Here is a 23,040-nt window from a genome sequence, read left to right on the forward strand (position 1 = left end):
TCTGTATTGTGTCTTAAGGAAGAAAAACTGACCAACAAGAAGAGCGTAGGAGACAAAAGCAGATGAAGGTCCTGAAGAAGGAGCTGCGCCATTTACTCTCCCAGCCCTTATTCAAAGAGGACCTGAAAACGAAGTATCCAACTCAGTCTGGCAAGCTGCCCACACTCATGGCTACCCCAAGAAATGGTGAGTCTGCTTTGAGCTGCCTTGCCAAACAGAAGAAGAAGAAGAAGAAGAAGAAGCCGCCGCCAAAAGAGCAGCAGCAGGAACAACCTCAGCCAAGTACAAGTGCAGATTAGCTAGATTAACTGCCCTCCAGGTCAGTCTGTTAGTGACGGCACATTGTTTCTCTTCTCTGGTTTTGTGGATAATCTTCCCACTTTGCCTTTCATGCCACTGTCAACCCCGGTTACAAAAACCCTCTTCCATACCAGCCTCCATTGCAAGAGAGACCTCATGCACATTTGTGTTTTGGAGAAAGAATTCTGTGCAGCAGCTTATATCTTTCTGTATTCCAGTGTGTATAGGCTTCTTGTATGTTCAGCTTGTTTTTGTTAATTAAAAATAGTCAGAACCAGTGTGTTATCCAGAGTTTTTAGCCAGATATAGCTGTCCTATCCTCTGGTGGCAGGTTGCACAAGGGGTTCACGTGGGGTACATCTCATCCCATTGGATAGTGGGGATGGAGCTTTGGGTCTTCGCTTGTGTTCTGCTTTTCTCCACGGCACTCCACTAAAAGCTCTTTAGCTCTCTGCCATTCACATTCTCTTGTCTGAGCCACGCTGCCGGGTGGGTAGGGAAGAGGTTGCGTCCTTGGGTTCAAGAGAACACCGGCTTCCTTAACATCAGAGCTGTCTGTAGCGAAGCCAGTAACAGTGTGCAGAGTCTGGCATTGTGAGGCACTTGGGATCTGGTGCTAGCCAGTTTCTGCAGCCTTGTCTCCCTTCCCCTCCTCTTGTGTCCTGAAGTGGTGGTTTTCCACAGTCCCATGTGCTCTTTCTCTTGTCCTGAGCCTTTATACAAGCTTTTCCCCTCTGCCTGCTTGCTCATCCTTGAGCACATATTCCCTAGGTCGCCAAGCCTCCAGGAGGGCACAGTGTCCATAGTAGTTGTGCTTACCCTTGCTGTAGCACTTGGCAGACTGTATTGTCTAAGCTCCTTGACAGCATAGGCTGCTTTATTAGCCCTTGTAGCCCTTGGGCTTAGGTCAGGGCATGATGTAAATATGTGCTGAGGTAATAAGTGACCTCTTGGTGTCCCATCTGCCCCCTCCCCCAACCCAGATTTCTCTAGGTAAGTCTAGGTGAGTAGCCACAATTGCTGGAGAAGCATACATTTCTTCACAGCTAAGTCTGGATTTCTAAACACATATCCCCTTGACTTCATCGTTGGCAAGGTTGGCAGGATGGCAGTAGTGTTCCCTCAGCCCCTCTGGGTAACTACAGTTGGACAGAGTCAAGTGTCCTTGAGCGCTGATGAAGTACCAAGCACTGTTAGGCATTTTCATCTGTTTCATCATTTAGTTTCTTCTTCTTTTTTTTTCTTTATTAAAGATTTTATTTATTTATTTGACAGAGAGAGATCACAAGTACGCAGAGAGGCAGGCAGAGAGAGAGAGAGAGAGAAGGAAGCAGGCTCCCTGCTGAGCAGAGAGCCCAACGCGGGGCTCAATCCCAGGACCCTGAGATCATGACCTGAGCCGAAGGCAGCGGCTTAACCCACTGAGCCACCCAGGCGCCCCCATCATTTAGTTTCTAACAGGCCTCCGAAATACAAGTCCTAATACCTTTTTGTAGTTGAGAAAGTTGACACTGAGTGATGTAGACTTGCCTCAGATCACAGAGCGGCCAAGTGGCGGGCCTGCGATTAAAACCGTGGGTATTTCCTTGTGGGCATGTTCAGAAAACTGCTTCAGTCTTAAAAGGACAGCAGTGTTGTCAAGGAATGTCTCCCCAGGGTCACCAGTGACCCAGGGAGGACAATGAAGTAGAAAACAGTCCTAGTCTGTGAGATCATTTCTTGGGTGACAGCTGGTGGAGCTGCGGTGGTAGGGGACTCACCATTATCCAGAGGATACAGTGGCAGTTTGAGCAGCCTTCAGGAACCTTAGCAGTACCTGAGTCATGAGAGGCCTGAGGCTACTGGTTACAGGCCAGACAGACCCACTGATGTCTGTTGACATGCAGCCCTCGTCGTTTAACAGCACATACTCTTATTTTTTTGCAGGGCAAGTCCTACGTTAAGGAGAGTTAGTTTTAAAGGTAAGGATAGCATCCTTGGCAGTTCTGTTCTTTGACCTGATGATGTAAAGCTTTGGTGAGTCCTGTGGTTTCTTTGGTATCTTGAGCCCAAAGGCAGAAGTTCCTGAGTATCTGGATCTTCCACGAAACAAGAACCCGCTCTCTGCTAATCCACTCATACACATAAGCCCCATGGGAGAGAGGTGATCTTCAGTGCATGTCAGATACCAAATACTAAGAAACCGGGACAAAGGTTGTCATGGAAACCATTTTAATGCAGGAAAATGTTTCCACCAACTGCCCGGAGAAGCTGTAGGCCCTGCCCATCCCACTCCCCCTCCCCCCACCAGCTGCTCACTGAGCCACAGCTGCTGCCCCTATTTTGCGCAGTGTGAGAACAGTTCTTACACTTGTCTCATGGGTCCTGACACTTCCCTGTTGGGGAAGCCAGAGTTTCCCTGCCAAGGAAGTACCTGCCCGCATTGCAGCAAGTGTTCTGCTTCCTGGCTTGTAGAGCACTGGGTGTCTGGTCTCGCACATAATCTTGTTACACTTTAAGCAGTGATCCTGTGCTGCGTAGGTGCTGTCTCCGTTTCACTGACGTGGGAATTAGGGCTCAAGAGATGAAGTTCTTGGCCGAGAACTTGTGGAAAGGGGAGATTCAAACCCAGGCGGGTCTGGCTCCAGAAGCCCTCTGTGCTTATAATAGGAACCCAGTCAAAAGCTAGGACAGTTTGTTCTTTTTGTTGCTAAACGTTCCCATTTATAAAGTTCCCTTTGGAAAGAAAGTAATAAATGTGCAGTTATACAGACTGTCAAAGCAACTCTCCCGCCTCCTTTTGGTCTGGACAGAGAGGGGTTGGTGAGGTGGGTGCAGACCTGTCCAGGAGGTTTGAATGCCAGCAGAACTGGCTGCTGTAGACAAGCAAAGTAACCTCCCCAGATGGCTGGATTTGAACAAGTTCCTGAATTCCGTCACTCCCTTTTCAGCATCGGTGCTTGCCTCAGACCATCTGAGGTTGGATGTGAGGGCAGAGAGCCATGGCTTGGATTGGACCAGTGGTTTTGTGGGAAAAGGGGGAAGCACATTGTAAGAACTTGAGAATAATTTGCCTGTGGCATTCTGATTTGAAACTGATAGGAACTCTTCTGGAAGAGGGTTCCATGGGAGCACTGGTGGGCTTAGACCTGGAAGCACGACATAGGAAGCCTGAGAGGGAATTTCTCCAGCCAGTCTGCCAAAGAGAAATCTCTACTTTTGTGAACATGCCAAGAAGTGGCCATTGCTGCTTATGCCAGGTGTGAGAGCCCAGGTGGAGGCATGGACCGTCCCACAGACCCTCAAGAGCAGCCACGGGCATGTGCCATGTTCATACCCTTTGGTTTGAAAATTGGGAATCCTGATAGTCACAAGTCACATAATATTTCCCCCAGTCTTCCAGTGTGTTTGTCGCAGATCTAGCATTCCTACCCAGAGCAGGGTGGGATATCACCAATTCAGAGATCAAGGTCAGGTTTACATTCCTGTGGAAAAGTGACATGATCACTTAGTGTGAACCCTTGGGTTTAAGCTCCAGCTAATGCAGTAGGGGAACCTGGGTCCCTGCCTAGCATTAAGCACCCTAATATCTGTTTTCACAAAGGTAGAAGAATGATACAAATCTTGCGTTTGTATACAAGGCCTCAGCAGTCTGCTACCCAGTCATTGTGTATGGTCTGGCTGCCAGCAGACATGCAGTGTGGATTTTCAGAAATCCCTGCAGAAGAGAACCTGCGAGAAAACACCTTGGGTTAGGGGAGTGCCCCATGGGCAGTTCCACACTTGGACGGTCTCCATTTCCTCCCACAGAGGAAGAACGCTTGCTAGCAGTACCCCAGATCAGCTGGGCTCTTCAAGGTCCTTGGGGCAGCAAGGTGACAAGGCTTGTTACTAAGGGGAAGGTCTAGGGGGACAAACGAAGGAGGCTGCCAGCCTGGGCTCTTGGCTTCTAGGCAGTTTTCACAGCAAATCTCCCTCCTTGCCAGTTACCTCAGCTTGTCTGTTCTTTCCCACCTAACTTCCTGCCAGTCCACAACACCGAGCAGAAGGGGGAAAAGGGAAAGAAGCTGCAGACAACCTTGCAAAACATGTCTGCCCTGCCCAGCTGGAGTCTGTGGCTGCATGTACTGCTGTCTCCACCTGGCAGATTACCTAGATTCTACTTCCAGGCTGTTGGGGATGGCGAGACAGCTTCCTGGTCCCAGACCCCAGCCTTCCTTGAGCCTGTTAGGTGAGGCTAAGCTGCAGAATCCTGACGGGCCTGCCCAAAAGCAAGCAGGTCTGGCCCTGAGAGGTAGAGAGGAGGGGAGGCCACAACAACTTGAGCTTCATGCTGAAGGCCCCTTTTTAAACTTTGGCATAAAAGTCCTTTTCTCCTTAGGTTAGGGTAAGAAAACACTCCCCTGGTGAATGTTTGGAACCATGCTGAAGCCCTCACATTGGCCAACTAGCCAACACTTCAGTCAGCCATCCACCAAAGTCCAGTCTAACAGCTGATTGGACTGGATTCTTCTCTGTAGAACTGGAAAGTCACTGAAGACAGCTAACCTTGAGCTTTTCCTCCCCATTAGAGAGGCACAGAAAGGAAACCAGAGGGCCCTGTTTTTTATACAACAGAATGTCAGTACTGGCAAGAACCTTGTCCCGATGAAGAAATGGGTCCAGAGAGGGGAGGGGACCTGCCCAGGGTCTCAGGGAACTGGGAGCAGAGCCAGAGGTTCTGGCTTTGTAGCCCTGAGTTAGAAAGCATTTGATCCTCCATGAAAATAAATATTAACAGTACCACTAAGTTATACCAGTCCATGATGGGTAGTCCTCATTCCCAGTGACTTTGCCCAAAAGGCTGTACATTTTCTAACTATAGTTTTAAGTTGTTTAAAAAATTGAAAAGTCGGAATGTTCCATTGAGAATGCAGTCCCGTTAGGTGACAGGCTCCACTGCATGGCCTAAAAGTAATCAACGTTTATCGGCTGCATAAAGGATGTTGTAGTGGGATGTTTTATAGAGCAGGTAAACGGAAGGGGTGGCAGCCTCAGGGAACACGTGGTGGTTCAGGGCCGTGTCCATCTCATCCACATACTCCACCTGCAGGGCGATGTTCAGTGCCTGAGACAGGGCTGTGATCTGGATGTGGTCACACTCCATGGCCATGGGCTCCACTTCCTGCAAAGGCCAAAACGAAAAAAACAAACCCAGATTAGGAAGGGGGCCTGGCAGAGGACAAATGAGAAGTCCATCCCTGGCTTTCATGGCCCTGGGTCTAAGCATCTATGCTGGGAGATAATCTTCACAACAGCTCATCAGGTGGTACTGCCATGCCTAGTTTCTAGAAGAGGAGACTGAGGAAGAGCAGCCAGAAACGCATTAGCACTGCAAGGCTGGAATCTAGATCTTTTAGATTCCAGACTCTAGTGGTATGTGAGAAGAGAACACTACTTTGAAGTATTGGGATGGAGGTAGACAAGAATTTTTAAGCTTTGGCTTGGTAATGCACAGAACCAAAGAATCTCAGCAGACAAGGACGGTCATGAAGGGACTTCACAGAGGGCTAGCGAGTGAGTGAGTCTGCCTCTCTCCACAGAGAGGCAGAGATGGTGGCGGCTGGCAAGTTTGTCCCACCTAGGGCGGCCGCCACTCCACTCCTGCTGATTGCAGCCATGCAGAATAAGGCCCTGGGAGCTGGATCCCAACAGAAATCCAGAGTCAAGAGAGCTGCCCAGGGTTTAAATGTTGGCAGATCCGTTTAGATAAATACCGTCCATCATAAACAAAACACATCTTAAGATACATGTGACACGGGGGCTGCTACTCTCCAATTCTGTAAACAGGGCAGTCCAAGGCCCTTGGTTCTCGGATGGGAAATCTGAGGCCTGGATGGGGGAAGTACTTGCCCAGAGCCACATGTTCAGGCAGTTTAAGTAGGATCTGTTTCTGGCTTGCTAATCTTGTTCTTCCAATTACAAATGCAGATGTGACATGAAGTCCCCTGGCTAGGGATGATGGCATTCAAGTCTCCTGAGGGGAGAGGGGCTTTCACGGCACTTCCCCATGGCCCACACACTGACTGCCCCGTCCTCCCCAGTGTGTACAAGCGCAGGAGCTGGGGGTTACACAGCAGGTCCCAGGGCTGTGGGCTGAGTCCTCAGAGCTTGAGACCCCGAGCACCTACATGAGTACAGAAATCCTTGATGTCCATCTCCTCATCAATGAAGTGTCGGAAGAATTCCGCGCGGTTCTTGATGAAGGCGGAGGTGAGCAGACGCAGAAACTGCACGATTTGGTCCGAGGCGCTCTGGTCGTTGAACACCTTCAGCAGGCTGGACACTGAGCCATCCTTCTCTACCAGCTCGACCACACTGTAAAACTGGACCCCGCCGGGCTGTCAGCTGGCAGGCACAGGCAAGACCTACCCTCCCCCATGGGGCTCTCTGCATCGGACCCTCTCCTCAGTGTGTATTTCCATTTTTTTTTTTTTTTAAAGATTTTATTTATTTATTTGACAGAGAGAAATCACAAGTAGATGGAGAGGCAGGCAGAGAGAGAGAGAGGGAAGCAGGCTCTCTGCTGAGCAGAGAGCCCAATGTGGGACTCGATCCCAGGACTCTGAGATCATGACCTGAGCTGAAGGCAGCGGCTTAACCCACTGAGCCACCCAGGCGCCCTGTATTTCCATTTTTAAATCCTCAAATTGAGTTACCCAAGTCAGTCTGGGACCAAAGCTAAGTAGAGGGTTGGAAATGCCCTGCAGTGTGTACCTTAGCCCAGAGTCCTGTCTAGGGGACAGCAGTTGGGTCTCCTCCCCTCACTGTGGTGATTGGGATTCTTATTTATAACCCTCCAGTCCCACCTCCCTCACTAAGGGGATCGGGATTAGGGTGGAGAGGGAATGGATAAAGGGGAGGGGGGTGTTTCCGGCCTGAGAGCTACTGCCCCAAAGGAGGTACTTCCTCCCTATGGGAGGGCAGGGCCCTGAGTTCCCTGTCCCAACACGCAGGAAGCAGCTGTCCTCCAGCTGGGAGGAGCAGGGACACAAAAGCAGAGCCATGGGCTGTGGGGGGCTCCAGCCCCTGCCCATTCCTCTCTGCTCTGCCAGCATAGAAGCACCTGGACCCTCAGCCATCCTGCCCAGGTTAACTTACAGCATTAAAGAAGTTTCGGAACTTGTGCTCCTCAAACCCAGCAGCCAGAAGGTCATTTGGGGTCTGCAGGACACGTTCTTTAAACCTAAAGGGGTTAGACAGATGGCTTATGGGGAAGTGATGATGGAACACTGCTGTGACAATGTCTTCCCCCTCTCAGCCGATGCTCCCGACACCTGAGGAGGGGTGTGTCCCTAACGGGAGAAGGCAGTCCCCGTTAGGGACACACCCCTCCTCAGCTGCCTTCTCCCTTTGAGAGCACTTCCACCCCACAGTCTGGGTAACACACGGAGTTCTGTCCTCCCCAGCATATACAGTATCCATTTCACAGATTAGGAGATTGAGGCCGTCACTACCCACTCCCAGACATGTTGCTTCTAGCTTCCAAAGCCTCCTGAATCTGTCCTTCCTGTCCCCATAGTTCTTGCCATCTCTGTGTTTATCTCTTCCTTGCTCCCTGCTCAGTGACCCCGCGGTGGTAGCCTGAAAACCAGTCACGAAAGGAGTATTTATACCACAGAAAGGGTTACCGCCACCAGTCAGGCCTCCGTGCCCCACAGCTGTGAAAGCTTTGTTGGCACTGGCCACCCTTTAAACCTGGTCCAGTGGCCCTTGCTCTGTCAGCGCTGGCTCATCTCTCTCTGCTCCCCGGCAGGCCCCTCACGGTGCCGCCCCCTTCCGAGACCAGCCCTGGCACTTGGGGGCATGGTGAGGAGCCCTAGCAGCCCCTGGCCCCAGGACACGTTTAGCAGCAGACATGAGGTACAGAACAAGCAACTGGTCCTTGGAGGGAAGGGAACAGCCCGTGCTAGAGGAACCAAGCAGCAGGAGGCTTGGGGCGGGGGGCGGGGGGGCAGCTGCCACTGGCTGTAGTGCAGTCAGTCTATCCCCTGGGAATGGAGGCTGGCCTCCTAATGGGACAGGAAGGGGGTTTTCACAAGGGACTAAAGGCCTGAGGGGGAGGCTCAGTTGTCTTGGGAGGGGACAGAGAGGAGAGGGGTGGCATGTGTGGTGCGCAAACATCTAAACCAGGAGGGGAGGTGAATGCTGTCCAGAGTGAGTGGGGGGGACCCCCTGTGCTGGCAGTTGGCAGCCCTGCTGTTCAGCTGCCCTTGGGCTTTAGTCCCCCCCCTTACCCTCCCTGAACCCCAGCTGCATTCCCACATCGATTGCTCACCTATGACTGCTGACCCCTGTACCGAGGACTGATGAGTGCCACACAGGCCCGGCCAAGACCAGGCCAGGACTCCCACCCGGCAAGATGAGTGCGGGGAAGGGGGACGGCACTCGGACGGCACTGGGCGAGGCGCTCTCTGCAGCACCGCCAGCTTCACTGTGACCTTGGGCAAGGCTTGTAACCTTCCCAAGGCTCTGTGTCCTCAACTGTAAAATGGGGTACCACCACCCTGAACACTCCTGCGGAAAGGCTCGCAGACATTCTGGACTCAGCATCATCAACACGGAGCTCCCAATCTTCCCAGTCCCCCTCTGCAACAAGTGGCTTTTCCATCCTGAGAACACTTTGGCAACACACTTAGCAGTTACCCTGGACTCCTCTCAGCTCGCGCACCCCACCTAACCATGAGCAAGTCCTGCTGACTCCAGGAATCTGGAATCCAGCCCAGCCCCTCCGCCTGCCCCTGCTGCCACTCTCCTCTCCCTTCTCCGAGCACATCCCCTGCTGTGCCCTCGCAGTCTGTCCTGTGGATAGTGGCCAGCAGGCCAGGCGATGCTCTGTTCAGACCCTTAGAGGATCCATCTCTTTCAGGCTGAAATTCAGGGTCTTTATAGAGGCCCATGAGGCACTCCCCACTTACCCCCACCCCCCGCCTCCATCCTAACAACTTGGCCACCTTCCCCATCTGGTTTTTTCCTACAACACGTCTTGCCATCTGACATCCCATGCGGTCTGTTTTCTCCTGCTAGCATGCCTGCTCCAGAGGCAGGAAGTTTCTCTCTTGTTCTCTGCTGCATCCCCAGGGCCTACAGGGGGGTCTGTGTGTGGTGTCCTGCTGGGTGATGACTGCAGGGAGGGAGGGTGCCCTGGGAGGAGTGCAGGGGTGAAGCCCAGCATTCAGGGCTGGGCTTTGCGAGCATCACCTTGCTGAGTCCTCCAAACACGGAGTATGCAGGATTACCCACGTTCCGCAAATGTGGAAACTGAGGCTTAGAGATCTGCGGTTACTTGCCCAAAGTCACACAGCAAGTAAGGTTGAGTGAGGTCTGGCCTCAGAGCCCCGGACCTCAGCATGGCACAGCTCTGGGGGACACAGTGGGAGAAAAGCCCTGCACTGGAAAGTGACCTGAGATAGGGGACGCCATCAAAAGGGACTCCGTCTGTCCAAGAATGACATTCTAAATAAAGAACAGGTGGCCTAATTTCTATCCCTTTTGAGGGAATCTGTATTTTGACCAGGAGATGATTATCTTAACCTAGCCATTCTTAATCAGGGTTGACTTTCCTCAACCAAAGAGGTTTCTGATGGAATCTGGAGACATTTTTGATGGTCATGGCTTGGGGCGGAAGGTGCTCTAGGGGCATCTAGTAGGTGGATGCGAGGGACACTACTAACCACCCTATACCACCCAGGACCGACCCACAACAAGAATGATCGAGCCCAAAATACCAGAGTAGTGCTGCTGTTGAGAAAGCGGCCCTCACAAAGCAGCTCTGACACCAGGGTCCACGGATCAAGCCCGAGTTCTCTGACCTACGGCCACTCTGTGTGTGTGTGTGGTGGGGGGAGTGGGGAGGGCTTCATCTGATCCTCTCAGGGCAGTGAGAGCTCCAAGATCAAGAAGTAGGTCTTTTAGCTCCTTGCTGTGTTCTGAGACCGGCAACATCTCCTGGGATTTGGGGAGAAACAGAAGTCTGCCCTAGATGGACCGAATTGGTACCACATTCTAAAGGTCCAAGAAGTTTGAGCAAATGCTGACACAGTAGGGGCCCTGACTTGAACCTCAACACAAAGGTCTAAAGGGTCGCTCTTGGGAGCTGCTGCTGGACAGAGACCTTCCTCAGCATTGGGTCAGGACCCAAGGCCTGACTAGGTAGATACCCGGTTACACACCTTTAAGAACAGGGGCAGCTGAAATTACTCAGAATAGGCAAAGCGTTGTTTTCCTCTTGGAGTGAGTCTTCAGAGGCAACCAATGCAACCCACCTAGGCGAACTTAAGTCACGGTTCCATCCCAGACCACATGGCTGCCCCCACCCCGCCCCCACGGCAGCTCACTCTCCGGGTTTGGCAGGCCTGTGCCTAGGAAACCCCATCAGGGAGACCCAGGGCACCCAAGCCTGCCCAGCAGTCCCTTACACCCACTCACTTGAGGACCTCCCTGCTCTTCCCCAGCAGGGACTCCAGGTAGGAATAGCCCAAGGCCCGGTAGAAGCAGTTCCCATCCCCCTTGGTCTTGCGGATCGCGGTGAACCTTTTGCTGAGTTCCTGTGGGGCAGAGAAGGAAATGTGGACGTCTGCACCACCATCACCCATCGTGTCGCGTCCTGTGGGGGGGCCAGGGCCCCTACCTCCCCCAGGTAGCACCTGCTGCCTCCTCTGAGAGCCTTCACAGTCTCCCAGCTACCCTCCATCGCACGTAAAACCACGCTGAGCCGGTCCTTGTGGCAGGCACCGAGGGATGAACGGGTCACGGCCCAGCCTCCGGCAGCCTATGGTCTGGGGAAGATGGACCATTACACAACTAGGACAGGACAGGGGAAACACGGGGGTGCCTCGGAGCAGTGGCATCAGAAGTCTAGGAAGGCTTCCTGGAGGAGTAGCACTGAGAGGAGCAGAAGTGGTATGCATGGCACAGGGGAGGCACAGCTAAGCAAAGCCCTTGGGGGGGTGGGGTGTAGCTGAGCAGTGAGCCAGGAGTCTGCAGAGTTTGTAGAAGAGGCCTCCTCAGACATAACGAAGCAGTCTGGCCAGACCTTCAGACATGTCTCAAAAGGCGTGGCTCTCCCCAGGCCACCCACCTCCAGCTCTGCTCTGAGCTGCCAATTTCCCTCTGAAATGTCTGGAGTCTCCTTGGGTGCCTCCTGGAGCTATGGGCAAGGTTTTGATAGCAAAGCACGGTCTTCAAGGTGTCGGGGAGTCCCTCCTCCCACCACAGCAGTGAGAAGGCTTGGGGTTGATGGGGCCCCCTCTCAGCCCTGCAGGGAAGGTCATGCTCCGTGAGAACCGCATCTCATCTCCCGAGAGGGCTTCAGGGTACACAAGGCCCTGCGGCTGCAGGAGACAGTCTTCCCAGTGAGCAGAGAGAAGCAAAGGCATGCTGCCCCTGAGGTTGACAGAGCCTAGGCTGCTGCTCCTGCTCTGGTTTTGTGAGCTGTGCCCCCGCACGCTTCTGGCAAACCCCTTCTGCAAAGGCCAATGGAGTGGCCCTTTGCTGCTGAGATGCCCTAGCACTATGGTTATGGGCGCAGCTTACGAGATCTGGCTTCCTTGTCCACATCCTACCTTCTTCACGGATGAGCTGGAGGACTGTGGGCCTGCCATTTAATATCTGTGCCTCCCTTCCCTCAGCTGTAAAATGTGGATAATACAAGTACTGGCTTTGCAACATAATGTCTCAGTAAATAAAGCACTTAGGATAGTGCCTAGCTTTTAAAAAAAAATTAAAAATTGCTATATATATTGCAACTAAAAGATTTCTCACTGAGGCAAATGACCAACATCAAAATATTCTGGGAGCCTTTGAATTTGCCCGGGAGCCTGGCCCCAAGGCTAGGACATTCTGCTTTCAAAGTGGCACCTCGGACTCCAATCCCAGCTCCAGCACATTAGCTCTAAGATCCTCTCCCCTGCAAACCTCTCTCACCTGGATTTTCCTCTGGTAAATCCTGTTTTCAGGATGATCCCGAAGAATTGATAGAATGTCACATTTTTCTGATATTAGGTTGAAAGATGTTTCACTCTGAAAAAGAAGCAAAGCTGTGACAATTTTAAAGCCACGGATAGGCTTCCATCACGTAATTCCATAACATAGGGAATGGGACCTTGCCACAAAAGGCACGTTACCAGTTATCTTGGATGTCAGTTCCCTGGACAAGGAGTCACGGTCGGCTCCATCGTGTACGGGATCATCCAAATGGATTCATTTTCGAGTATAATCCCTTAACCTCTGAGCCTTCATGCTGGAGTATGAGCTCTCTCCTTGTCACCTGTCCTTCCTGTCTCACTCATTCATTCTTTCATTTGCCACCAATTCCTGAACATCCAGCCTGCACTAAGCACTGTGGGATAAGCTGGAAGTAAGAGGTTAGAACATCCGGCGGGTGTTCTACCTGCGGCACCACCTACCGGCGCAAGTCCATACTGCAGCCCAGTTGGAGTCTGGTCAGTTCCAAACCAGAGATCAGCTTCCTGGCCCAGAGGCAGGGCTCTGGAGGGCTGAGAAGAAATCCGCAGGGAGCAGGTAATGGCAGGAGGCGGCTTTGGAGCCGCCCTCGGAGCCAGGGAAAGTGCAGGAGGCATCTCTGTTCTAACAGTCAATTCCCTGCAGCCTCAAGCTGTTTCTGCCCAGACTGCCCAGAGAAGTGGCAGATGCACCCCTGCCTCCACTCCCTCCCTAGACGTGCTCTGATTCCAGCATGAAAATAATGTACGAGGAATCGGTATTAAAGCCAATGACCCAGGTCATTTACTTTAAGAGAAGTAAAGTGTTCAAGGGGACAGTTACACAATACCGTACGAGTAACCAGAGTTGGCCAACCAGATCATGACAAGTATTCTGGGGAGCTGAGGGAAGGCTTTCGGTTTTGGATAAAAGGAACAGAGACAAAGCATGTCCTATTCCTTCCTCCTCCTCCCTGCCTTCAATGTCTTCAATGCAGATGCAGTGTCTATATTACAGCGGCCATCCTGTGACCATGACGCTGAAAGCTAGTATGTGGGAAATGGTTGGAAGATCTGCTGCTATCCTAAGTCCAAGATGTAGAGAATAACAGATGCCATGATTGTACATCTATGATGTGCCAAGCTCTGGGACAGAGACATACATATCCCCATTATCTCATTTACTCCCCACTAGCAATTATACCCACTCTACTGACAAGGTCAGGTTCCTTGGGCCAGGAAGTGATTTAATCCAATTCTGGCTCTGAAACCCATGGGAATTCTATAAGCCAAACTGCTAGGCAAACAGAGCTCAGAGTCTAGCTCTTGAGGGAACAAAGCTGCTAGACCTTACAGGAACACTGTGTACAGGGCAGACTAGGGCCTCGGCATCATCAGGCCAGGTCCTAACCTCCCACCCCTGGGGTCCCAACCAGGCAGACAGCCTAGCTCTCTACCCAGCTCAGTGCCCACAGCAGTGTCCCCAGTCTGAAGACACTTGTCACAGAAGGAACAAAAGATTTATAGGTGATGTCTGGACATGTTAAAAGACAGGACATCTGGAGGAAAAGTTGTTCTCTTTTCAGTTTCCTTCAATTTTTATAATAATCATGCCAAGAAGAAAGGCAGCTTCCAACATACCTTTAAATCCTTTCCACTCTGCTAGTGTCTTTTGGCCAGTGAGCAGGGAGCCTAAAAGTGTTCCATTTTCTTTAAGCTCTACACCCAACATGAGACTTGAACTCACAACCCAGAGATCAAGAGTCACAGCTTTACTGAGCCATCCAGGTGTCCCAAAGGGTTCCATTTTCATTTGCAGTACTTTTTAAATGTAAAACAAGTCAGCTTTGGGGGACACCCAGCTGGCTTAGTCAGTAGAGCTGAGAATCTTGATCTCTGGGTCAGGAGTTCAAGCCCCCCCCCCCATTGGGCACAGAACTTATTTCAAAACAAAACAAAAAAGCCTGTTTTATTGACTTGGTTGGCATTTTTATGAGATGTGAACATGTTTTGATCTATTCTAAATCATGGAAGAGTTCCATTATTGGCATAACAACTGTTGCTGTACGGTTCGTTTTGCACTCCTACTACTCTGTGCTAAAAAAGGACCCTGTAAGTTTCAGAATAAAAAAAAAATCCACTTCTGCTGCTTTGAGAGAAAGTAAGGTGACCCTCAGCTAGGTTACAACACAGCCGGTGTGCCGGCCCTACAGCACCCTCTTCCCTCACACTCTCGCTTCATTCCAGACTCCCATTACCCACCTCACTAACAAAAGGCTTGTTTCTATAGACCGCGGACTTAAAACGTTGGCTCAGGTCTTTCTAAATGTGCATTAAAAGCAGTACCACCGGTATTTAGTGCTGCTTCTGCCTGGCCTGCTACAAGCAAAACCCCAGCAGACAACAGGTGGGGGAAAGTGTAGTTGGCCATACTCCGTCGTTTCTGAGAGGACAGTGACGGAGGCGTGGAAAGGAGTAACAATGTAAAGAGAAATAATGAAGATGGTGACAAAGCGCCATCAATAGTCAAAATGAGAATATAGCACTGGATCAGGGAAAGGGACACGCACCCTGGACCAGGAAAGCTGATCCAGGTCTTCCCACTGGCCATATAAACTTGGCCTGTGGGGCAAATTTCCTTAGGCTATTGAATTTAAAAGAAAAATATTAAATAGCAGTTTGGGGCACCTCTTGGCCGCTGAGGATGGAGCCCATCACACTCGGGGTTTGACTGTCAACACTGGCTTCCCCTTCGTCCCTGTTCCCATGTCCCCCTCATAGGTAGTTTCTATGGCACGTTTCAATAAGTACCTTTTTTTTTTTTTAAAGGAAATCCCCCCCCCCTTTTAAAAAGATTTTATTTATTTATTTTTTTGACAGAGAGGACATGCAGGCAGAGAGAGAGGAAGGGAAGCAGGCTCCCTGCTGAGCAGAGAGCCCGATGCGGGGCTCGATCTCAGAACCCTGGGATCATGACCTGAGCCAAATGCAGAGGCTTTAATCCACTGAGCCACCCAGGCACCCCTCAATAAGTACCTTTTTATTGAGGTACTTCATTCCTCAATATTATTGATATAATTGATTGAGGGAAAGTATCAAATACTGAGGTATTGAGGGAATATTTGAATTTACCTCAATATCAAATATTAGTGATATTGACACAGCACTGAGTATACTCAGTATAATGTATACAGTATACTAATTTCCCTCAAAATTATTGATTCCTTCATACTGAGGGAATCAACTGAGGGAAAGTATATATAAAATATTCCCCCATAACCACTTTTAAGTGTGCAGTTCTGTGGCATTCTGTACACCCATGGTTGTGCAACTGTCACCACCTTCCATCCCTGGAACTTTTTCATCCTCCCCACCTGACACTCCACCCATTAAACATGAACTCCCCATCCCCGCTGCCGCCATCTGACCGTCTCTGAATCTGCCTAGCCCAGGGACCTCATGTAAGTGGAATCCATTGTTCTTAAAACTAGAGTTGTTTTATGTATGCACGTGTCTTATATGTGCACACAGATTATTCTACAGATACTGTGGCCTTTTTATTTTGCTTCACCCAACTTTTTTTATTAACATATAATGTATTATTTGCTTCAAGGATACAGGTCTGTGAATCGTCTTACACAATTCACAGCGCTCATCATAGCACATGCCCCCCCCCTAATGTCTATCACCCAGCCACCCCATCCCTCCCAGACCCCTTCCTCTCCAGGAACCCTCAGTTTGTTTCCTGAAATTAAGAGTCTCTACGGTTTGGCTCCCTCCCTGGTCCCATCTTACTTCATTTTTTTCCTGCCCTTTCCCCCATGACCCCCATCCCTCCCTGCCCGCCTCTCAAATTCCTCATATCAGGGAGATCATATGATAATTGTCTTTCTTGGACTGACTTAGTTCACTTAGCATAAGACCCTCCATAAGACCTCGAATAGCCAGAAGAATGTTGAAAAAGAAAACCAAAGTTGGCAGCCTCACAATTCCAGACTTCAAGCTCCATTACAAAGCTGTCATCATCAAGACAGCATGGCACTGGCACAAAAAAAGACACACAGATCAGTGGAACAGAATAGAGAGCCCGGAAATGGACCCTCAACTCTATGGTCAACTAATCTTCGACAAAGCAGGAAAGAATTTCCAATGGAAAAAAGACAGTGTCTTCAACAAATGGTGTTGGGAAAATTGGACAGGTCCATCCAGAAGAATGAAACTGGACCATTTCCTTACACCACACACAAAAACACAATACTATTTTAAGATCTGCCCCTCCTGCAAACGGTTCACGGGTCGGTTTCCTCCACCACAGGTGATGGAGTCTTGGGTTCGCTCTAGCGCCCCCCCTGTGGCCGTAGGTGGATTTATTGGGGCAGCGTGGAGCATGGGGTTTTCCAGAATGTCCCAAGTCTGAGGTCCCTGCCCACGACCCCTGCCCCCCGACCCGCCACCACCACCTCCTCCTCAGCAGCACTGCCCTCATCACAGCTCTGGGGAAAAACAAGAGTCTCAAATGCCACGGAGAACTTGGGCATAGCCTCAAAGTACTGGCCCATATATCTGGCACAATGCTCTCTGGGTTTGATATTGGCTGACTCTTAATTGGTATTATTTTATTATATTCTAATCGTGGCTGAAAATTTCCAGGATGTTATGCTGAAAGGACAGGCCTGGCAATGTCCTGTCAGACCTAATCAGGACACCTGAAAGGATCTTAGCCTTTAATTGCTGGTGTGCAAATACATGCTAATTAAGTCAGGCAGAGGGCAAGTCGGCTTGGAAACCACACTTAGCAGGTTAAGTCGAGGCCTGCATTTCAGAGTGAGAAAAGGACATCTCTGCCATCACTGGCTCTTCCCTGGCAATCCTGGGACCCAGCCCCATGCACTCGCGAGTGGGCTCGGCATTCAGACCAGGTTTGAGTCCTCACTGGGAGCCTGGCCTGGTTTCCTCCTGCAGCCTTAAAACCCCGGGTGGAAATCCAAGCACATACTGTGGCAAAGCGGATCCCAGCCCGAGCCCACACCCCCTCCAAGCACGGGGAGAGTCAGGTTCCCCATTTTCCTCTGGTTTTCTCTCCAAAGCCCCTGCAGTACGAAAACCTTGCCATGTAACCCCAAGCACTGCTCCAGCAGCCTCAGACCAGCAAAAAGCCAGGCTCCTCCAGCCCTACATCTGTAGCCCAATCTGCGCATCCAACCACTTTGGTTCAAAACCCTGAAAGCTTCTGGTGAAGAGGCCTCCAAGTGGGGACAGGGAGCGGCCCCCGCCAGGGTGATGGGGCAGTTCTGGCCCCACAGCTCTGCCTCCCTGCCTGAGGGAGCCCCATGTGCCCAGCTGTTCAAGGATCTCCAAGTATCCTTGGGAGATGATGGGATGGGCTGACAGGCTGCGGGACAGGGAGGGGCAGAGCCAGAAGGAGTGGGCTCCGGTAGCTCAGTCCAGCTGGCCCTGAAGGCCTGTCTCAGGAGATGACATGTGACCCCAAGCAAAACCCCTGCCCTCCCATGAGTTCTCAGTAGGCTCCTCTTGGAATCGGTACAGCTCAAGGTCTGAATTCAGTCTCCCTGGGCTTTCATGAGAAGCAAAACAGTAAGACAATAAAGCTCCAAAAGATCAGGGTCCTTGGTCCCTTTTGTTCAAGGTTGTACCCCAAGCCCTTGGAACATTCCAGCAGCTGGTGCCCAGCAGGTACTCAGTGATCACTTGCTGAATGAAATGAAACCACCGTAGCTGGGCATTCACTGTGGCATGTGCTGTGGATTATCTCCTTTAAGCCTTGAAATATGTTTTACAAATGGACATGGAGGCACAGAGAGGTCAAACCATCTGCCTGAGGTCACAGAGTGAGGCAGTCTTTGGTAGGGACTCAGACCCTGCTCACCCAGCCCATCAAAAGTATTCAACAAGGGGCACCTGGGGGGCTCAGCTGATAAAGCATGTGACTCCTGATCTCAGAGTCCAGAAAGTCCAAGCCCTGCATCGGGCTCCATGCCGGGCTTGGGGTGTACTTAAAAAAAAAAAAAAAAGTATTCGACAGACCTGGCTACCTTCCTGCACCTTCTTATCCTCCAGGAACAGAACCCACTTGACCCTCATGTGTGCCCACTTGTCATTTCCTGCCACCTCCTCAATGGTCAGGACTCACACTTCTGCCTACAGAGCCCCTCTCAACATACCCTTTACTGCATCTGTGCACAGCCCCGAGCCCAGGCTCCGGGGTGCTGGTGGGCCCCAGTGGGCAATGCCAGCCCTCGGCCAGCCTGACTTTCCTCCGAGGCTGCTCCAGGGGCATGGCTGACCGCAGGCTGAGTCAGCCTCATCAACCAGGCCCAGTACCCCAGAAGCCACGACTCACCGCGTGGCCTGACCTCAAGCTACTGGCTCTTTCCCAGTAGAGGCCAGAGCTTCCAGGGTCACCGGGACAGGGCTCAGAACCTGGCCAACCGCCCCTCTCCTCTCAGAAGCTCTTTGTCACTTCCCAAGTCTCCCCGGGGCCACAGCCCTGGTCTTGCTTGCCCGGGACTGGGGTCTCCCCGGTGGGCTGCCGCTGGAGCTACAAGGAAGCTCCCTTTGAATGGTCCGCATTAGGACAGGATGGAGGATACACGAAGATATAGAATAATCCATTTTTTACTGATGAGTGATCACAATGTTTGCAGGCAAAAGATCTAGGGAAGACCTAGTGTCCAGAACTGGCTTCCTGTTGTTGCTATGGCAAGAGAGCAAATTCTGTGACTTAATAACCACACGGATTTGTTAGCCTGCATTTCTGGGGGTTCTGGGGGAAAACCCATTTCCTTACCTTTTTCACTTTCTAGAAGCTACCTGCGTTCCTTGGTTCATGATCCCCCTCCTTCCACCGCTCCTCACGTGAATCCTCGCGTGAGCCCTCCTGCCTCTGCCCCCAGCCCTTTTAGAAGGACCTTTGTGATGCCATCCCAGACCCCACCTGGGTGATCCGGGCCTCTCGCAGCTCAGCACCCGTAGCTTCACCACACCTGTGAGGCCCTGGTTGCCACGTGAGAGACCTTATTCACAGGCTCTGGGGATCAGATGTGGAAATCCTTGGGGGGCTGTTCCTCAGCCTGCCCCCTCACATGCCCCTTCTGTGCTGTCCAGCTAAGGAAACAGGGAAGACCCTGCGTCTGGGTGCCCACCCTTCTTGGGTCACAATTATTCGCTAGCCTTGCAGAGACCCTGAACTCAGACCCCAGCCACTTTCTCATTTGACGCCTGGACTCACACATCTCCTAAAGGAGCCTCCGATTTTCGTCTCTGGCCCTGACCTCCCCCTGATGCTCTGGCTTAAAACAGCCAGGAGCCACCAGGATGTCTGACCAGCATCCCTGAGCTACTGTGCTGCAACTTCTCTCTCGCTCCACACCTGCCTCCCCTCCAGGGGTCTCAGCTCCCCCCTCCATCCAGCCAGAGCTTATGCGAACCCCGGCACCCCTCTTGTTCTCTTTTCCCCATTGGCTTTGTTCCTGGGTCAGGCCAGAGTTGCCGCCATCTGCCTTCAGGAAGGCTGCAATAGCACTGGCTTCTGCTCCTGCCCCCCTTCCCCACCATCCTCCAGGCTGCTGCACATTCAAGCCAGAGGAGGGCACAACTGTCCTCAATTTCCTCCTGGGGCTCCCTCATGTAGGAAAGGACTCAGCCTTTTGATGACAACCTCCCAAGTCCTACAACGCCAGCCTTGCTTCCCTCATGCTCCCAGGGATCCAGCCTTACACCCTCTTTGTGTTCCTCCAACAAGACATGCCCATTTCTACCTCAGGGCCTTTGCACATGCTATTCCTGCTGCCCAGATGCTCCTCTTCTTAAGCCTCAGGTGGCATCACCTCCTCAGAGAGGTCCTCCCTGAGCGCCCTGTGTTATGTCACCCCTCCCCCACCACCTTGACTTGCTTTATTTCTTCAATGCACCGGCTATCACATAGGTTCGCTCGTTTCCTTGCAGTCTGTCTGTCCCTCCACTTGAATGTCAACAACAAGAGGGCAGGGATTTTGTATGCCTGTCAAGACCAGATCCCCAGTACTTGGCACACGGTCATGCTCTAGAAATGCGGACTGAGTGGACGGGCGAACAAATGCCTGAGCCTCCAGCGCTGTGTTTGCCACACTGCCAGAGAGATGACCCAAGTCAGCCACCTCGTACGCGTCCGAAGTATGTTACAGTTCTTGCCCCCTCCCCATCGGCAGCATCCTGAAGGGGTGACCATCTCCCTGTGCAGCTGCGGGAGGGAGGAGGCCAAGAAGAACCAGACACCTGTGCCCACCGACTTCCAGGACTCTGTTGTCAGAGGAGCAGCTGCAGCTAGTTACCTGGGCCAAGCAGCCCACGTGGGTCCTCACAGCGCCCACTGTACAGACACACAAAATAGTGCTGGGTGAGGGGGAGCTGGGCAGGGGGGAAGACCAACCAAAGCCTCTTGGCTTTCCAAGGGCTGGAGGAGGCATCTGAACTCAGAGCTGTGCGACACCAAGCCACCATAAGGGTCCCCAGCCCTCACACTCTACACTAAAGCAGGGGGCTCAGGATTAAGGGATTTTAGGCCATCCTCACACCTAATCCCCTGCAGACTGCCTGACCCCTCCCCCCATGCCCTTGAAGATGGATTGAAGGAGCACTGGACTGGGAGTCCAGAGGCTTGGGTTCAAGTCCCAGACCCACCACAATCAGTCCCAGTCCCCTCCTTACCCGGGCCTCAGTTTCCCCACCTACCCAAGTTCCAAGTTTGACCTGGCTCAGGTTGTCTGTGGGGCCATTTCTGCTCCAAGAAGACTCTGAATCAGGGGTTCTCCTAGTCTTCACTCTGCCTAGACCCCTAATTCGTGTGCCTCACAACTTGAGGCGGCCTCTCAATGGGCGTCCTAATGCACACACCCTCTGTTGGTGTGCGGGATGGAGAGCATGTCCCCCGACCGCAGCTCCTGCACCTCCTAAGTCACTTGTGGGGCTGGGGGAGAGGGGAGGTGTCCGATGGCCAAGGCCCTGAGTGGGTGGCTTCCCGAGCTGCCTACTACAGGGCTACTTAACAAAGAGGACGATCCTTAGTCTTGAAGCCTCCCAGTTCCCGTTCCCGTCGAGGGCGCCTACCTTGCACCGTCGGGCGGCACCCTCGGACACACCGGGGACGAGAGCTCCAGGGACGGGGGTCCTAGAGGCCAGGCTGGGTCCCCTTCGCTGGGCGTCCACGGGGGACGGCGGGGCCTTACAGGGCCTTCCCAGGAAGTACGGGGCCCCCCAGCATCCGTCCCGATTCACCCCTCTGAGGGGTCCGAACGCCGCGGGAGCCGCGCTGGGGGCTGAGCCTGACGCTGTCCCCTGTCCCGCGAGCGCACATGCGCCCCAGCGGCGAGCCCGCCCACCGCGCCCCCCTTCCAGCTCCTCCTCCACCGCTTCCCCCCACGACACTGACCATAGTGACCGGAGCCGTCGGGCCAGGTCCCGCCCCAACAAGGAGCGATCCGGTGCGGGAGGGCGCCACGGAAGCCACGGGCTGGCTCCGCCGTTGGGTCGGGCGGCGGGGGCCTCGAGGGCGTGGGGGCGAGCGGAGAATACACCCGACCACTCCGCAAACCACAGGGTAGACCTCCACTGTGTCCCAGCAAGACACACGCCCCGCGATTGACGTCTGAAGTGGGCAATCAGAAGCCGGGACACAGGACGTCACAGAAAGTGGGTGGGACTTCACGTGCCTTCAGCCTATGCTTTAGGGTTCATTTGACAGGGTGCCGTCCCCTTTTAAAGACACAGAAAGCTTTTAACTGGCAAAGGAGTTAGCCCAACCCAGAAAGACAGGTCTTCATTTGTAAAGGCTGATGGGCTTTTGACCAAAACTGCAAATTGAGGTCTTCTGAAAGATCAGTTGGCTCTCATTAATCCCTAAACAGGGCCACGTTTAAATAGTTTGTTCAAGATCAGAGGACAGGTGCTTAGGGAACACGTGCCCAATAACATTAAGTAAACTGCCTGCCCTTGTGTAGCTTCTAAATAATGTTTTACCCACTTCCAACTCATGAATCAGTAGGTTACCAGGCATCCAATTAATGGTTGTTGAATGAATGAATTTCCAGGATCGTTGATGCTGTGCCTCTGAAATTGTATGGCTATCTATGTATGGCACAGACGTGAGTCAGGTTTGGTGACTCAGCCTGCATACAAGCTCATTAATACTGAACATCAAACACGGGAATATGTCTTATTCAAACATTCATTCACCAGCCCTCACCCCCTGGAGGAGATGCTGTGGTTGGGGGAGGGAGGGTTTCTGGGGAAGGGGGTGCCTTTGCCCCCTTCCAATCCAATGCCCATTGCATGTGCCCATTTTACAGGTGTTAATACTTCCAGGTGCGTGTATTAAGCAATTGCCCATTCCCACACTCGCTGTCCCGCCCCAGGCATCAGGCTTGACTCTTGGACAAACATCTGTCTTCCAAGTGCATATCATTTACTGTGATGGGGAATTTGGGGGTTAATCGTGGCTCAAGGAGAAAGAACAACAAAGACTAATTTTTATTGAGTACTCACTGTGTACTGAACACTGTCCTCAACTCTCAACCTGTATTATCCTGCTTAATGTTCTCACAACTAATTTATGGGGATAGGTCCTATTATTACCATCCCCATTATCCCTGTTTTACAGATGAGGAAACTGAGGCACAGGAATATTAAGGTACGTGCCCAAATTCGCCTAGCATGCTGTGGGATTCAATCCCAGGCAGCCTGACTCTGGCAGAGTCTAGAGCTGGTCCGGAGCCCAGTGTTCCCT

The 23,040-nt window shown here is 52.1% G+C and overlaps 2 protein-coding genes across 14 annotated transcripts in view; one reads left to right on the top strand and one right to left on the bottom strand.

The window, feature by feature from the left end:
* Positions 1-3,060, top strand: part of DDX24 (DEAD-box helicase 24) — a 35,888-nt gene extending 32,828 nt beyond the window's left edge. For all 13 annotated transcript variants that reach the window (XM_082733305.1, XM_082733303.1, XM_082733302.1 and 10 more), the window contains one exon: positions 19-3,060. In XM_082733305.1, coding sequence (XP_082589431.1) covers positions 19-299 — 281 coding nt within the window. In that variant the 3' untranslated portion in view covers positions 300-3,060. The remainder of the gene's footprint in view (positions 1-18) is intronic.
* OTUB2 (OTU deubiquitinase, ubiquitin aldehyde binding 2) lies at positions 2,495-21,904 on the bottom strand. The gene is made up of 6 exons (XM_082733317.1): positions 21,688-21,904; positions 12,244-12,339; positions 10,747-10,865; positions 7,420-7,504; positions 6,450-6,644; positions 2,495-5,443 (listed from the first exon to the last, which is right to left on the bottom strand). The coding sequence occupies exons 1-6, from the start codon at positions 21,688-21,690 to the stop codon at positions 5,237-5,239; spliced, it is 705 nt and encodes a 234-aa protein (XP_082589443.1). The 5' UTR covers positions 21,691-21,904; the 3' UTR covers positions 2,495-5,236.
* Positions 21,905-23,040: the final 1,136 nt, after the last annotated feature.

This window comes from Mustela nivalis, assembly GCF_964662115.1.
Source record: "Mustela nivalis genome assembly, chromosome: 6".
Taxonomy (NCBI): domain Eukaryota; kingdom Metazoa; phylum Chordata; class Mammalia; order Carnivora; family Mustelidae; genus Mustela; species Mustela nivalis.

Excerpts from the sequence above, each read along its gene's own strand:
- OTUB2 (XM_082733317.1), bottom strand. Across the intron at positions 6,645-7,419 it reads TCCGAAACTTCTTTAATGCT|TTTTACAGTGTGGTCGAGCT; the intron begins GTAAGTTAACCT and ends GGCGGGGTCCAG. Across the intron at positions 5,444-6,449 it reads TCAAGGATTTCTGTACTCAT|GAAGTGGAGCCCATGGCCAT; the intron begins GTAGGTGCTCGG and ends TGGCCTTTGCAG.